The sequence below is a fragment of the Chrysemys picta genome, chromosome 3 (assembly GCF_011386835.1).
Source record: "Chrysemys picta bellii isolate R12L10 chromosome 3, ASM1138683v2, whole genome shotgun sequence".
NCBI classification, from domain to species: Eukaryota; Metazoa; Chordata; order Testudines; family Emydidae; genus Chrysemys; species Chrysemys picta.
In genome coordinates, this window is record NC_088793.1 from 34,491,322 (window position 1) to 34,507,664 (window position 16,343).

Sequence of the window (16,343 nt, forward strand, 5' to 3'; positions counted from 1 at the left end):
GACCATCTGGACATTTGTGATGGCTTTCACATTCATCCTTAACCATGCACACATCCTTTACTCACACCAAACAATTTTACAGAGAATTTCAGACAGGATTACATTTTAGAAAGGGTTATATGGTTACTAAAGGGATTACAAAGGAACCTTACACAACTTTGTTTGCAATGCAGATAAGAAACACGACCTTATAGCAAATACTGTAATGAAAACTTATCCTAAAACAAAAGGTGACCATAATCAGCCATAAGAACTGTTCTGGTTTGTTTCTGCCTTAACATCAGTTCAGACACAGGCAGCCTGTCTGATGCGTTTCTACCAATGGCCCCTTAGGCCATTCCTTTCTGCTATTCAAAAAGGGTGGCTGGCAGGATATGGTTAAATCATACATCAATACATTTAATACATGCTGCATTATTATATCCTTCATTCTAAATTATCCAAAATACAAACATAAAATCCTACTACTACATATCTATCTATAACATATATCATGAATCAAGTTAGCATTACTAATTGCATTTGTTAGGATGGAGCATGCCTCAACATAATTGTATTGTTTTAAAGATGTTTTCCCTGTTGCATGAAATCAATAGTGCCTTGAGGCATATAATGTACTTTCATTGAAATGGCCCTAAAATGGACCTATGCAATCATGTAATTATACATAAACCCTGCCTATCTTTTAAAAATAATGGAAGTGGGTTTTTTTAATTAACAGGTCTGGGTATGGTCAAAGGATGTAGCCTGGGAAGTTTTTCACTTATTCTTGCAAATGTTGTTAATGTGGAATTAATCCCCTTAGAATACGAACTATAAACCCTATTACTATTTGTTCTGAGAATCTACCTTTTCAGCTCTGTTTTCCTTGTTTAGCTATGAGGACTTTAAAATTATTCGGCAAATAATGGTGTGACCTAATTTTGAAATGACAAAGGAATTTTAGGCTGCAAACCAAGATTATTCACAGTAAAAATGATGCACATATTCCCTCTGTCCTAGGATATTAAACTTCAACAAGTATTCATCTGCTTTTTTACGAGTACAAAAGGAGCAAGTCACTTATCAGAAATATCTATCTTAAATGTTTTATTGCAGTATAAAAAAAATCTCAGTATACTAACTTTGTATCATAAAGCTAGTTTTACATGCACTGTTTTTAATTAGATTAATATGAATGTCAATTACATCTTTAGACATTTTTGATGTTTCACTTTAAGCTTCTGTCTTTTCATTCTGTTTTTGTCCCTTTCTTGAAGCTGTGTAAATCTGGGTTAAACAAACAGAAACAGGTACAGCAACTTTCTATGCATTGTCATTCACTTATTTGATGGAATCATGGCAAAAGCTCTTCATGCTAGGCTGTCTATAAATTAATGCTCATTACTAGCCCTTAGGTTTGCTTTGACAAGCTGCTTTTAGCTTTTGCATGGCAAATATTTTTCAGTGTAATGTTCTCTAAGCTGAAAAATGTGTCAGTTTAAGTACAGTCTTAATTCACTTACATGACGACATTATCCCTAAAGCAATTACATTATTTATTCTTCAGGCAGTGTTTTTTATAAAGAGTGATTTGGATTAATGTGTATTTATTTCAAATAGTTTATTCTTTAAAAAAAATCTAAATATTTTAGCATTTTCCCATATAATTTTTGATAGAGAAAATGCTTCTTTCTAAACTAACTCCTAATGCATGCAGAAATAGTGAATTGCTCTTGACTGCTAAAATATTTTGATTTAATGCAAGAATGCCTATTCCATTTTAACACTGTGTGAAATTTTCTTCTTTATTTCTTTGTGGTAATCTACAGATACTATATTTGATAGATTCACAGTTCACAAACTATTGAAACTCTTCACATTGTTCTTAGAGTATTTATGTTAGCAACATCATTATAAAATAATTTTTGTCATAGTTTATGGCTGCCATTTTTCAAATTATAATAGATTTTTCCACTAAAAGTATAATTTGAACTAATCAGTAAATTGTGCTTATGGGTGGATTAACCTAGTTCATGCTTTTCACCATCTCTTATTCACTGCATTCATTGTAAGAATATTGTTGAGAAATCACATTGGAATAGGAAGAAGATTGGAATAATACATCCAAATATCTCTAAAAATTTCTGAATTGTGCTGACTACTTGGATAAAAATTTTAATATCAGAATGATTAAAAATGTTATGACCATTTTTTGTTGCCTTTTGGACAAGTTTCTCAAGCAATCAAGTCAAGGTAACAAATGTGTAAGTTTTAACTAAGAGAATCCAAAAATTATTTTTGTTGTTTGCCTTCATGCTAGATTGCAGTTACCCTTTAGAACAGAAATGTATTTGTTTAAAAAACCCCATAATCTGTAGTTTTGTTAGTATTTAAATGCTCTAGTTAAAACTGTTTAGTTTTATTCATAAAAGAAACTGGAATATCTTTTACTATTTACAGACCATGAAATAATTATGAGATAATTAACTGTGAATATCAAAAGTGAGTGTGTGGGTGGGGAAATATTAGCCAAAACTATTTGGCAAGTAGGAGACTAAGAAGGCTAAGAATGTAAAAGTGATTATAAAAGTTAAGTATTGGAAAACATCAAGATTACATAAGAAGAGAATACAAATAATGCTCAAGTATTGCCCTATGTGTCTGCAACAGCCTCTCTTCTTGTATACCTAGTAGCCTCTCTATTGTTTGAAATCATAAGAATAGCCATACCAGATCTGACCAGTAATCCATCTAATCCAGTATTTTATTTCCAGCAGTGTGCAGTGCCAGATGCTTCAGAGGAAGGTGCAAGAAAGCCTGTAGTGTGGGCAGTTACATAGTTCAGAGGGAAAACTGCTTCCTAACATTAATCAGTTAGTGATTGGCTTATACCTTGAAGTATATGAGGCTTTATATCCTTTTTAAAAAAATTAAATTGAATATTGCCTAGTGTAGCTGTAGGTGTTCTCATTATCAAGAGTAAATGTGATTCTTTCCTTGAATCTCTTAAACTCTCTTAAAGGTCTCTTCATCTTACCTTTGAAAGTGAAATACTTAAATAAAGAGAAAAGAGAGAAACACTATACAGAACATAAATACATTCTTTATTGTTCGCAAAGAATTACAGGTAAACCCTGATTAACTGAACTGTAGTTAACCAAAGCACAGTTTTGCATCTCAGAGTTTACCTGTGTGATGTTGAGCTCCTAAGCTTTGAAGAAGTGGAATTTTTTTGTAGTGTGACCTATTTAAAGTGATGGACCTCCACAGGAGTTTAGCTTCAGTCCTGTGGTGCCACAGATGTTCCACAGTGCTGAAACCAAAATTCCATAAGCAGGAACTGTAAAGGCTAGGTGGGTGCACTGCTAATAGAACTAGCACTTCTGATGGCTCTGGGGACATCTGGAATAACCAGATTACAGATAGAGGGCTCTGCTTGTACCACCTTTCAGAAATGTCTCTTCCTGCTCTGCACTCTCCGTCCCCAGCACTCTGTTCTGTCTTGCACACAGATCTTAGATTTCTGTGCACAGAGCTAAGCTTTGCAAGAGTGAGCTCTGTTCCTGCAAAATTTAGGGGCTTTAGGTGATTAACATCATTTCTGCAGAATTTAAGAGTTCCACAGGGCTGAGCCCTTTGGTTAAGTAATCCTGTGATTATACAGAGGTTTTGGATGTCCTCTGAGACCTCTGAATAATAATGGGTTTATGTGTGTTGGATTATGATGCCAAAGGCAGAAATTAGTTTTCCAGAAAAGGAAGAGGAAGGATTGAAAACCTGAAGTGTCACAGCAGAATGTGTGATGATAAAAGTAGGGTAACTTTCTATGGCCTGCTCTGAACTTCCAGATGATATAGTGCAGTGGTCACCAACCCGTAGATGATAATTGATTGGTCGATCCTGGAGCCTGTGCCAGTCAATCGCAATCTCCAGCTGCTAAAAGTCTGTTGGTGCAGTAGGGCTAAGGCAGGCTCCTTGCCTGCCCCAGCCCCACGCCGCTCCTGGAAGCAGCCAGCATGCCCCTGCGGCCCCTGGGGGGGAGGGGTCTCTGCGCGCTGCTCCTGCCCGCAAGCACCGCCCTCGCAGCTTCCATTGGCTGGGAACGGGGAACTGTGGCCAGTGGGAGCTGTGGGGACAGTGCTTGCAGGCAGGAGCAGCGCGCGGAGCCACATGCCCCACACCTGGGGCCACAGGAGCATGTTGGCCACTTCCGGGAGTGGTGTGGGGCCATGGCAGGCAGGGAGCCTCCTTTAGCCCCACTGCCCAAAGTAAGTGTTGCCCGGTGGGAGCCCGCACCCCAGCCCTGAGCCCCCTCCCAGAGCCAGCACCCCATACCCCCTCCTGCACCCCATACCCCCTCCTGCACCCCAATCCTCTGCCCCAGGCCTGACCCCCCCTCCCAGAGCCAGCATCCCATACCCCCTCCTACATCCCAACACTCTGCCCCAGTCCAGAGCCCCCTCCTGCATCCAAACTCCCTCCCAGAGCTTGCACCCCGCACCCCCTCCCGAACCCCAACCCCCTGCCCCAGCCCGGTGAAAGTGAGTGAGGGTGAGAGAGAGTGAGAGACAGAGGGAGGAGGGATGGAATGAGCAGGGCGGGGCTTCAGGGAAGGGGCAGGGCCTCGGGGAAGGAGCGGGGTAGATCCTGGGTTGCACTTAAATTCAAAAAGTGATCTTGTGTGTAAAAAGGTTGGAGACCACTGATGTAGTGGTACCTTTAACTATTGAGATGTTTATAGTTTACTATATCTGGAACCAGCTAGAGCAAATGGCCCAGGATAGAGGACTCTGGAGATCTGTGGTTGGTGGCCCATACCCCGATTGGGGTGACAGGCGTGAGTGATATATGGAATGCTTAAGGGTGTCTTTGGAATATTTCACCACAGTCTCATATGGAACTGATGCAACCAAAGTTGTTAATCATGCTTGATCCAAATATTTGCACATGGCCAAGAAGATAAAGCCTAGATACACGGTTAAACTTCAGTTATCCAAAACTCCCTGTTAGCTAAAACAAGATCACAATACTAAGAACTGTTAACTATGTTCATTATCCAAAACTCCAACTATTCAAAATTATTTAATGAGTTCCATTACATTTAATAATTAAAATTGTACTGTATAGCATTCACTCTTAGATGGCACTTTTCAATAACTATCTTCTTCTGTGAGTAGAATTAATTCTTTCTGGACTTTCCCAATTATACTGATATTTTTACATTGTTTTATTACCACTAAATAAATGTTACAATGTTTTGAAACCTCTCTTATTCCTTTTAAATATGTAGAAATACATTTAATGTTGAAATCTCTTTCAGCAGGGGTCTGTTTTGGGTCCAGTACTATCCAATATTTTCATTCATTACTTGGATAATTGAGTAGAGTGTGTGCTTATAGTATTTGCAGATAATACCAGGCTGAGAAGGGTTGCTAACGCTTTGGAAGACAGGATTAGAATTTCAAATGACCTTGACAAATTGAAGAATTGGTCTAAAATCAACAAGATGAAATTCAGTAAAGACAAGTGCAAAGTACCATACTTTAAAAAGGAAAAATCAGATAGACAGCTACAAAATGTGGAATAACTGGCTAAACAGCAGAACTGCTGAAAAGAATGTGTGGGTTATAGTAGATCACAAATTGAATGTGAGTCAACAATGTGATGCAGTTGTGAAAAAGGCTAATATCATTCTGGGGTGTATTAACATAAGTGTTGCATGTAAGACATGGGACTTAATTGTCCCACTTTACTCAGCACTGTTGAGGCCCCAGTTGGAGTAGTGTGTCCAGTTCTTGGCATCACACTTTAAGATGTGGACAAATTGGCGAGTCCAGAAAAGAGCAACAAGAAAGATCAAAGGTTTAGAAAACCTGACCTATGAGGAAAAGTTAAAAAAAACTGTCCATGTTTAGTCTGGAGAAAATAAGATTGAAGGGGTATTTGATAACAGACTTCAAATATATTAAGGGCTGTTTAAAAGGAGGACTGTGATCAGTTGTTTTCCATGTCCACCAAAGGTAGGGCAAGAAATAATCGTCTGAATCTGCAGCAAGGGAGATTTGGTTTAGGTATTAGGAGAATAGCTATTATGGAATCCCCATCATCAGAGATTTTTAAGAACAGCTTAGACAAATGCCCCTTAGGGATGGTTTAGGTTTACTTGGTTGTGCCTCAGCACAGGGTGCTGGACTTGATGACCTCTGGAGGTGCCTTCCAGCCCTAGATTTTTATGATTCTGTTTTAAGGGAGACAGTTATAGAGAACTATACTTATTTGCTTCAGTGTGTGCTCTTTGTCTCTTGTGTTTTTCTGTAAACCATTGTGTCACAGTGTCTGGAGTGGTTCATGAGCATTAGTTCCAATCTCAAGACAGACTGTCAAGAAGCAGGGCAGAGACTCCAAACTGGGTTATATTTCTATAATTAGATTTCACCAACCCAGTAAGGAATATGAACTCTAAAGCACTATAGCAGTCTTAAAACAGAGTCAGAGGCAGTCCCCTTGATATTCCAGTCTATCTTGCTACCCAGCCAAGCTGGACTTAGTGATAGTTGGTTGCTATACTCCAAAGAGTACAAAATATTCAGGTTGCTCCGAGTCCCAAGAGAGCAGTCACTTACCTCAGGTCATTTTGTACTTTAGATCTCTCTCCAAAGACAATGCTTATAGCCAATCCTGTAATAAAGTAACTAAAGATGTATTGACTAAGAAAAGAAATGAGAGAGTTATTACAAGATTAAAGCAAGCAAACTTATATACACAGATGAGTTAGTCAGTAGTTTTAAAAGATGACACAGTTGTAGTAATCTGTTAGCTCTGAAGGGGAAATTGATATATAATTGATATATAGAATTATACAGCAAAAGAGGTCTTGATGGAATTTCTCTGTTTGTCTCTATGTAACATGTTAACTTTTGATCACCACATCCGACGAGTTCCAAAATTTCAGGGAATGTTCTAGGTGTCAGTGGGCAGAACCCCTTTGCTTTTTGTGAAATCAGAAGAGAGAAATGGGGGGAGGGAGTCTGAGACCCTTGCATCTGGTTCACAGATCCAGCAGCATCAGTCATCTTTGTAATTGTCTATAAATCAAAGCACCCATTAACACTTTCCTGCATAACAATACCCCTCATCTCCTCTCTGCCCATGTCCCAGTACAGTTTAAAATTTTGACATCCTGAAAGACTTATCTCCCTGATAGACAAGAAAGAAATAAGAATAGTTGAGGGAAAAGGGAAGCACATACAGCCCCTGTCATGCGTGGGTTGGGTGATGGTCGGAGGGGGATGGTGGGCCACTCAGACCCTTGAAGAGAGGAATTGAGAGGCACACAGGACCCCTGGTATTCGGGGGAGAATAAGGCACAGTGGTATGGGGGACACCGAGCCCCAGCCATGTGCTGGAAGGGTGAATGGAGGGCACACAGAGCCCCTGTCATGATGGAGAAGAGGGAAGGGAGGAATGAGGGGGCACACAGTTCATGACACGAGGGGAGAATGTGAGACCCTGCATACAGGGAGGAGGTGATGAGGGAGGTTGGAGGGAGTCTCTGAAATAAAGAAGGATTGGAGGATGGCAAACAGGGAGCTTATGATTGGGGAGGGGGGAATGAAGGATGGTAGGAGCCTCTGGTGTGTGCAATGAGCTTGACCTACAGAAGCAACTAAGTGTCTGACCCTCTAGCATAAATAACAAGTGTTTACTTTGAAAAATATTCTTTTCCAGTGTAGATATCATTATTGAGTAATGAGTGTTTTTCATGGACGCTGTGTAAAACTTTCAAAGAAAGCCGTATTTTACAGATTGCTCTACATCAATTAATAATTAGAGCCAATTTACAGTTTGAAACATATCACTAATATAGATGCTCGAATATCTTGCTGATGGGTGTGGCATAAGAATCTAGATGGACAGTTTATCTGGATATATTTTAACAGGATAGTGAAATTGCATAAACATAGACTTACATTTCTTCCCCTTCACCTTGCTTTAGTCACCTCTGTATTGTGGCACAGAGACCCCACAACTTTTCTGAGAATATAGAGCCTTGTTATACTGGCCACCTGCAGATGCATTCATTTTCCCTCCCCACGCCCTCTTTGGTGTTACTCCCAGAAGCTGAGAGAGTCACCCTACATCATCTTAGTCTGAAGTTAGCATGAAGAGTTTGGGTAAAACACTGGAATCCAGATTGTTTAATAAGGCCTTGTCTTGCTTTTAAAATTTGACCTAGTTAAATCTATGCAAATCCCTAATGGTGACACTGTAGTTTTAACCCTTGCTTATATTGATATATTAGTTTGTTATATCTTTATATTGATTTTTTAATTAGTTTGGTTAAACAAGAACACTTTTCTAGGATGGACAGTGTCTCAGCCATTTCCTTCTAATTATTATTGTTATTACTACCACCATATGTTAGTATTTTCCAGTATTATATTTAGATAATTTGGCACTAATTATGATAATCTTACTTTTTAGTTCCATATCCAAAAATGCATATAATTGAAGACAGTTTGATTTGCATCAGACATGCTGAGCATTTGAATATGTTGTTTGTGCACATTTTTCCGCTTGCATAGGGAACAGGAACAGTCACAGGATCAGCCACTGGAGGATCACATGTGCCTTTGAGCTCAATGAATGTGGAAGCCGTATGTGAGAAGCTGAAGCAGACAGAAGGGCTGGATCAGAATATGCTACCTCAATACTCTGCAACTATAAGAAAGGTGATCCATTATTACACTTCAGTCATTTACATGGCATTGAAACACAGGAATTCATGTGTAGAAAAAATTATTTAACTGACTTATTGCATGAAAAATCTACTGAATCATATTGAATGTCAAAATAATATTTTTTTATCTATGTATGTTCAAAGTAATGCAGGTTTCAGAGTAGCAGCCGTGTTAGTCTGTATCCGCAAAAAGAACAGGAGTACTTGTGGCACCTTAGAGACTAACAAATTTATTTGAGCATAAGATTTCGTGGGCTACAGCCCACTTCATTGAATGCATAGAATGGAACATACAGTGAGGAGATATATATACCTTTTCATGTTCTCTGTATGTATATATATCTCCTCACTATATGTTCCATTCTATGCATCCGATGAAGTGGGCTGTAGCCCACGAAAGCTTATGCTCAAATAAATGTGTTAGTCTCTAAGGTGCCACAAGTACTCCTGTTCTTTTTGCAAAGTAATGCAGCTTCTTTAATGCAAGGAAAATGTCCTGAATACTTTGTTATCTTGTATTTAAAACTGAGGTAAGGGCCGTAGTCACTAAAGTGAAAAGTCAAAATGTGTTTTTTCTTGCAAAAAGAATATCGTACATTATTGTAATTAATTTACCATGTTCAATTTACCATGGTAATTTTCTTAAAGCCTGCATTTAATTTATTTTTTTTACTCTCAGATGAGATTGTATAGTCTTTTACCTTATTTTAGATCAAGGAAAAAAATTGTCTGAAGTCTCTTCCTCTCTCCTTTCCAAAGTCCTGTTCTGTTTTCTGATAAATTAGGAAATAGTTCTTCCCCAGTTTAGTCCCTTATCCTGACAGATATATAAATGTTATATATGGAATGTTCTGGATGTGTGCAGAATACTAAAATTCTACATAGCCTACTGAAAGACCTAGTACTGTGAAACTGGGTGCTCTGTGTGAGAGTTAACACAGGAAAATTACTTGTAAAACTACCATCTCTACATGAATCAAGCAATTTATTACAAAAGTCTAATCTCAAAAGGTATTCTTTTCCCCCTGGTAGGGTAGCTACATTTTTTTTCAAAGACTAAAAATAGGATCCCTGTCCCAGAGGGGTATTACAGATAAGTATTTTGTCAGGAAAGTGTAAAGGAGGATTTTGGCAGATATAGTATTTGTAGGGAGTCAAAAGGGGAGAAAAGATCCCCTTTCCTCCCTTCCATAGCTTTTCAGCATAAAAGTTGGAACATATTACAATAAAGTATGGGCATCTATTTACCCTTCATTGTTTTCTCCAAGACCCAGCCCTGTGACTTTATTTTCTATTCCTGTATCTGCAGGCCCTGCAGTTATTTTGTAGAAATCTCCCATGCCCCAAGATTCCCATATCTCTTAGTCTTCTCATTTTATTTTTATATACTCCCCCTCTCCTGTTTTCTGTTTTTTTTATTTTCTATACCTTTGTTTTTCCTCACTTCATCCTCTGTCTCACCTTCATTCAGTCCATTCACCCTTTCTTCCTCCCTCTTTACCTCTCACCCTTCCATATCTCCCTAACTTTCTCTGCCACACTTATTCACGCTCTCATTTATTCTGTCTTCCCTCCCATATGCTAAAATAACTCCCTTGTGTCTCCCCCGCCTTTTCACAATCCAGTGCTCCCTACTGATGCCAGGAAAGTGAAGAGCAGCGTTGAGGCTGGGTCAGTAGCCATTTTTGTATTAGGGTGTTGTTGAGCTTTCTGTAAGTTCTGATTCTTCTTTGAGTTCTCGTTCATGTCCATTCCATATTAGCTGTGTGTGCTCGCCACATGCACTGGTGCTGGAAGTTTTCCCCTCAGCAGTATCTGTAGTGGACCGGCTCTGGCGCCCTCTGGAGTGGCACCCACATGGGGCGGTATAAGGGGCGCCGCCGGCTCCCCCCACCGTCAGTTCCTTCTTGCCCCCAGTGACAGTGCTGGAATGTCTGATGCTTTGGCTAGCATTGATTCCTTCTCTGTTCTTGCGAACTTTGAAATCCTGTAAAATAGTTATACATAGTTAGTAGTTTTCTTAGTTACCCTTAGTAGTAGTTCTCAAACTCTCCATTAGTCCCGAATGGGACCTGGTCAGGGCATGCCCCAGTCCCCAGGCTTTAAGTCCTGTGATCGCTGCAAATGGCGTATGCCCGTCAGTGGTCCCCATACCAGCTGCTTAAGGTGCTTAGGCGAAGGGCACATAAGTGACAACTGCCGTATCTGCAAGTCCTTCAAACCTAGGACGAAGAAGGAGTGCAATATCCGTCTAAGAGCATTCCTAATGGAGTCGTCACTCACTTCGGTGACGGAGCAGTGGTCCAACTCTGCACCGAGCACTGTGGCCTCTGTGTGCAGTGCTCCCCCAGCACCGTCCACGAGCCGGCACCGGTCTCCCTCCATGGCTCCAGTCAAGAAGCCGAAAAAGACGGTGGGAGAAATTCTCCTACCTCCCGCAAGGGAAAGGAGAGGGCAGGGGGTGAGCCAAGGCCCATGTCAGGCAGCTCAACATCCCCCTCAGGAAGTCGGTTCCCAGCTCAAGTCGAGCAGTGCAGCCCATCCCATGCCTTGTCTGTGACTCCGGATAGCGGTGCAGGCCCCAGCCAGCTTCAGGTGCCGTCGACACCCGAAGCTCTTCAAGCAGCTCAGGAGATCCCGACGCTCCTGATGCCACCTTCACTGGCTCCTGGGGAACCCTGGTCTTGGGGAAAACCCGTGTTGGGACCTATGCGTGTGTCCCCATCTCAGAGGTACCGTTCCCCATCGAGAGGGACGTCCTGCCAGTGTTCGCTCACCTGCAGTCGTCACGCCTCAGGATGGGAGAGGCAGGCTCAGCGGAGCCCTCTTCAGTCCCCTCACCAGGGGCACCGATTGAGGGACTTGAGGTGTACCTCGCCGCTAGATTGGTGCAGACCCTCTGAGGCACGTGCCACCTGGCAAGAACTCTGGGACCGGCCCCGACCATCTTCAAGGGCCCAGGACCGATCCCGGGACCGATTGGGCACCAGAGACCGCCAATCGCTGGGCCATCATCCAAAAGGAAGGTCACCCTACTCAGGACAAGAACCACTGCACAGCCTGATCCTGGTCTCCTGGGACCGATCGCTCTGCTGGTGGCTCGGAGCGAGGTTCCTTGACTGTGGGACAAGCCCTGGTACCAACGGTGCCGACAACATTATCAATACCAAAACCTGTCCCATGGCCCCAGGAGCAGTGGCTGGTGCCATGGATACCGTGGAACCCTTGGGGGTTCTCCCAGGCTGCCCAATTGGTGTTGGGAGCCTCAGAGAGGCCAGCGGCCGTGGTATCCCATCCCCCTCAGGAGACTTCAGGGGGTAAGACCCCACAGGTCCAGGAGGACCAGGGGTACAAGCTGCTGGAACACGAATGGACATGGAGGTTCCTGTGGCACCAACATCGTCCTTAGCCTCGTCTGGCGATGACATCACGGGGCCCAGTCACCCAGTTCCTCAGGATGACGCCAAGGCGCAATTGGAACTTTTGAAGAGGGTCACTTCTAACCTCGGACATCAGGCAGAGCAGTTGGAAGAACCCTCGGTCTCTCTGTTTGACATCCTCTGTTCCTTGGCTCCTGCCAGGGTGGCTCTACCCTTTCATAAAGGGATTTCTAAGATCACTAATGCCCTGTGGCAGACCCCCTCTTCCCTGGCCCCTATCTCTAAAAGGGCCGAACGTAAGTACTTCATGCCAGCCAAAGGGCATGAGTACTTATACTCCCACGAAGCCCCCAATTTCCTTGTGGTTGAGGCAGTTAATCACAAGGAGAGGCAGGAACAACCCGGGGCCACCCCAAAAATAAAGACTCAAGGAATCTGGATCTTTTCTGATGTAAGGTTTATTCATCTTCCAGCCTTCAGCTGAGAGTGGCCAACCACCAAGCCTTCCTTCACCAATTTGACTTCAATGTGTGGCAAGCCATGGCCAAGTTCGAAGGGTCGCTCCCCGAGGCTTCCAAGAAGGAGTTCCGAGCGATCCTCGATGAGGACAGGACCACAGCCAGGGCGGCTTTCCAGGCGGCATCAAACGCTGCGGATGCTGCTGCCCGCACCATGGCTTCCGCTATCTCGATGCAGTGAGTCTCCTAGCTGCTCCTCTCTGGGTTGTCCACCGAAGCTCAGCAGTCAATACAGGACCTACCCTTCGACATCAGAGCCCTATTGACGGAGCAAACAGACAGCAAATTGCATGGCCTCTAGGACTACCTCACCACCCTAAATGAAGCCTGGGTCTTTACATCCCAACCCCGGCGCGTAAGCAGTTCAAACCGCAGCAGCTGCAGGGCCAGGGGAGTCAGCCTTGGCAGGACTAGCCCTGTAAACAAGCCAAGGGCTACAAGTGCTGTCTGAGCCACCTGCCTCCACCCTCTGCCCAGTTAGGCTTGACCTGTAATAAGCAGGGGGCCAAATGGTCGTTTTGAGGGTGCGCCTGAGGGCGACCTACCAGACTATTCCAGAAGGATCCATCCTTCCCTGTATTCTCCAACCGCCTCTTCCTCTTCCTCCCTGCCTGGATGGCTATAACCTCGGACTGATGGGTTCTCAGCACAGTGGAACAGGGTTGTACCCTCCAGTTCCTTTTTACCCCGCCCCCCATTCCCACCCACTTTCCCCATCCCTCTTCAGGGACCCCTCTCACAGGAGTCTCCTTGCACAGGAGGTAAAGGGGTTACTACAGCTGGTTGCGGTGGAAGAAGTTCCTCTCGAGTACAGGAACAGGAGGTTCTATTCCCAGTACTTCTTAATCCCAAAAGCCAAGGGTGGTCTACGGCCCATCCTGGACCTGTGAGACCTCAACAAGTACCTAAAGAAGTTAAAATTCCGCATGGTTTCCCTGGCTTCTATTATTCCCTTCCTGGATTCGGGAGACTGGTGTGCCACCCTCGATTAGAAGGACGCATACTTCCACATAGTGATCTTTTAAGGACACAGACGCTTCCTCTGGTTTACAGTGGGGCCCCACCACTACCAGTTTGCAGTCCTCCCGTTCAGCCTGGCGAGAGTTTTTACCAAGTGCATGTCAGTGGTAGCGGCTTACCTCAGCCTTCGGGGTATCCAGATCTACCCATACCTCGACTATTGGTCGTCAAGGGCAGCTCCAGGTCTCAAGTCCAAAGGGATGTTGCGGTGCTTCAGGCCATGTGCCACTCTCTGGGCCTACTGGTAAATGACAAAAAGTCGAAGTTAGTGCCGGTGGAGAGGATAGAGTTCACCAGAGCGGTCCTCGACTCGACCTGCGCCAGGGCATTCCTGCCGCTGGAAAGGTTCTACACGTTGACGAACCTCATCACAGAAGGCTCTGCATTCCCTCTGACTACAGCCGGGGTCTGTCTGCTCCTCCTGGGTCCCATGGCGGCGTGCACATACATTGTCTGCCATGCCAGACTCCAAATGCGGCCCCTGCAACAATGGCTGGGGAAGGTCTATTCCCAGTCCAGAGACCTCCTGGAAAAGATTGTTGTCATTCCCCAGGCGATACTTACCTCACTGCGATGATGGACCGACCGCAGGACAGTCCTGGAGGGAGTTCTGTTCAACAACCCCCCCGTCACTCCATCAAGTTGGTGTTGGATGCCTCGGACCTCGGTGGGGGTGCACATCTCAGTGACCTCCAGACACGGGATGTAGTCCCCAGAGGAGGAGAAGTTGCACATAAAGGTCAAAGAGCTCCGAGCAGTCCGGCTGACGTGCAAAGTCTTCCTGCCCCACTTGTTGGGCAAGGTGGTACAAATCCTGACAGACAACACAGCCTCGATGTTGTACATCAACAGGCAAGGGGGAGCGCGCTCGTCGACTCTCTGTCAAGAAGCACTCCATCTATGTGTGGAAGCAGAGAAAGAACTGACAAGAAGGGGATGCAATGCATGACAGTTTGTTAGCAAGAGTCAGGCTAACTGTAACCCTAATAACACGAGATTTGTAGAAGCAAGGAATGTGTGAGGCGAGTGGGAAAGAACTGTGTGAGAAGTTGTTGCGACCTTGTGTAGATAATATGGAATGTAGACTAAGAGTCTACATTAGTGAGCAAAACAAGATATCAGAATGACCTATGTATAAACAAAATGCAGCAGTTGCTCATTATTGTCTATAACAAAAGGTATAAATGCTTGCTATAATTGTTTACCTGTTGAGAGACCTGCTTAGCTCTCTCCCTCTATGCAATTGATAGAGAGAAAGAAAATAAAGTATCTGATTTGCTGTACCCAAACAAAAAGTGAGAACTCTGTTATTCTCCGACATATGGGACTTCTGCATCAGCCACGAAATCCACCAGGAAGCTTGTCACCTTCCCAGTGTCGAGAATACGCTGGTGGAGCAGCTCAGCAAGGACTTCTCCTCTCACCATGAGTGGTCGCTCCATCCAGAGAGAGCCTGCATGATCTTCCAAAGGCGGGGAACTCCCCAAGTGGACATGTTCGCTACCAGACAGAACAGGAAATGCCACCGGTTTTGCTCTCTGCAAGGTCTGAGCAAGGGCTCCCTCTCAGAAGCCTTCCTCCTATCGTGGTCAGGGAGTCTAATGTAAGCATTCCCTCCAGTTCCACTCATCAGCAGGGTCCTAGCAAAGATCAAGAGAGACAAAGCTCAGGTGGTTGTGATCGCCCCAGCGTGGCCTCGCCAATATTGGTTCGGCACACTTATGAGCTTGTCCGCAGCCCCTCCCTGGCCCCCTGTGCAACCGCCTGGACCTTCTGTCACAGGACCACAGCCAGCTCCTACATGCCAACCTCAAGTCACTCCACCTCTCGGCGTGGATGAACCCAGAGAAATGGACCTGTTTGGAAGAAGTCCAACAGGTCCTCCTGGGGAGTAGGAAACCCTCAACCAGACTGACTTACCTGGCCAAGTGGACGAGGTTTTCCTGCTGGGTGTCTAAGCGTGGCATCTCTCCCTCGCATTCTTCCATACAGGCTGTCCTGGACTACCTGCTCCATTTGCGGATCCAGGGCCTGGCACACTCTTCCATTAGAGTACACCTAGCGGCCATCTCCACTTTTCACCTGCCGATCCAAGTGTTCTGTCCCAAATCACACAAGACCAGTGAGGAGATGCATCTTCATGCCCTGGACGTCTGGAGGGCCTTGGCTTTCTACTTAGAATGTACCAAGCGCATAGGATGAATTGTGCATAAGGACCTGTTATGACGGTTCCGGCGCTGCAGATTGTCAGAGCCCACTCAACGAGAGCGCAGGCGTCTTCGGCAGCCTTCCTGGCACGCATCCCTATTCAGGACACCTGTAGAGCTGCAACGTGGTCCCCTGTTCACACGTTTACCGCTCATTATGCCATCACTCAGCAGGCCAGAGACAACGCTGGGTTCGGCAGAGCTGTGTAATTTACACATCCGTGAATTCCTATCCACTTCTAGGGGTACTGCTTGGGAGTCACCTTATATGGAATGGACATGAGCAAGCACTCGAAGAAGAAAAGACAGTTACCTTTTCTGTAACTGGTGTTCTTTGAGATGTGTTGCTCATGTCCATTCTGCAACTTGCCATCCTTCCCCACTGTCAGAGTTTCCGGCAAGAAGGAACTGAGGGTGGGGGGAGTTGGCAGTGCCCCTTATACTGTGCCATGTGGGTGCCGCTCCAGAGGGCACCAGAACCGGTACCCTACAGATA

The 16,343-nt window shown here is 44.4% G+C and overlaps 1 protein-coding gene across 9 annotated transcripts in view; it reads left to right on the forward strand.

The window, feature by feature from the left end:
* KIDINS220 (kinase D interacting substrate 220) overlaps nucleotides 1-16,343 on the forward strand; it is a 161,488-nt gene that overhangs the window by 134,902 nt on the left and 10,243 nt on the right. For 3 of the 9 annotated variants that reach the window (XM_005287752.5, XM_008179902.4, XM_005287756.5), the window contains 3 exons: nucleotides 1,260-1,292; nucleotides 2,214-2,246; nucleotides 8,568-8,714. In XM_005287752.5, coding sequence (XP_005287809.1) covers nucleotides 1,260-1,292; nucleotides 2,214-2,246; nucleotides 8,568-8,714 — 213 coding nt within the window. The remainder of the gene's footprint in view (nucleotides 1-1,259; nucleotides 1,293-2,213; nucleotides 2,247-8,567; nucleotides 8,715-16,343) is intronic. The other 6 variants (XM_005287753.5, XM_008162481.4, XM_005287757.5 and 3 more) reach the window with 2 other exon arrangements.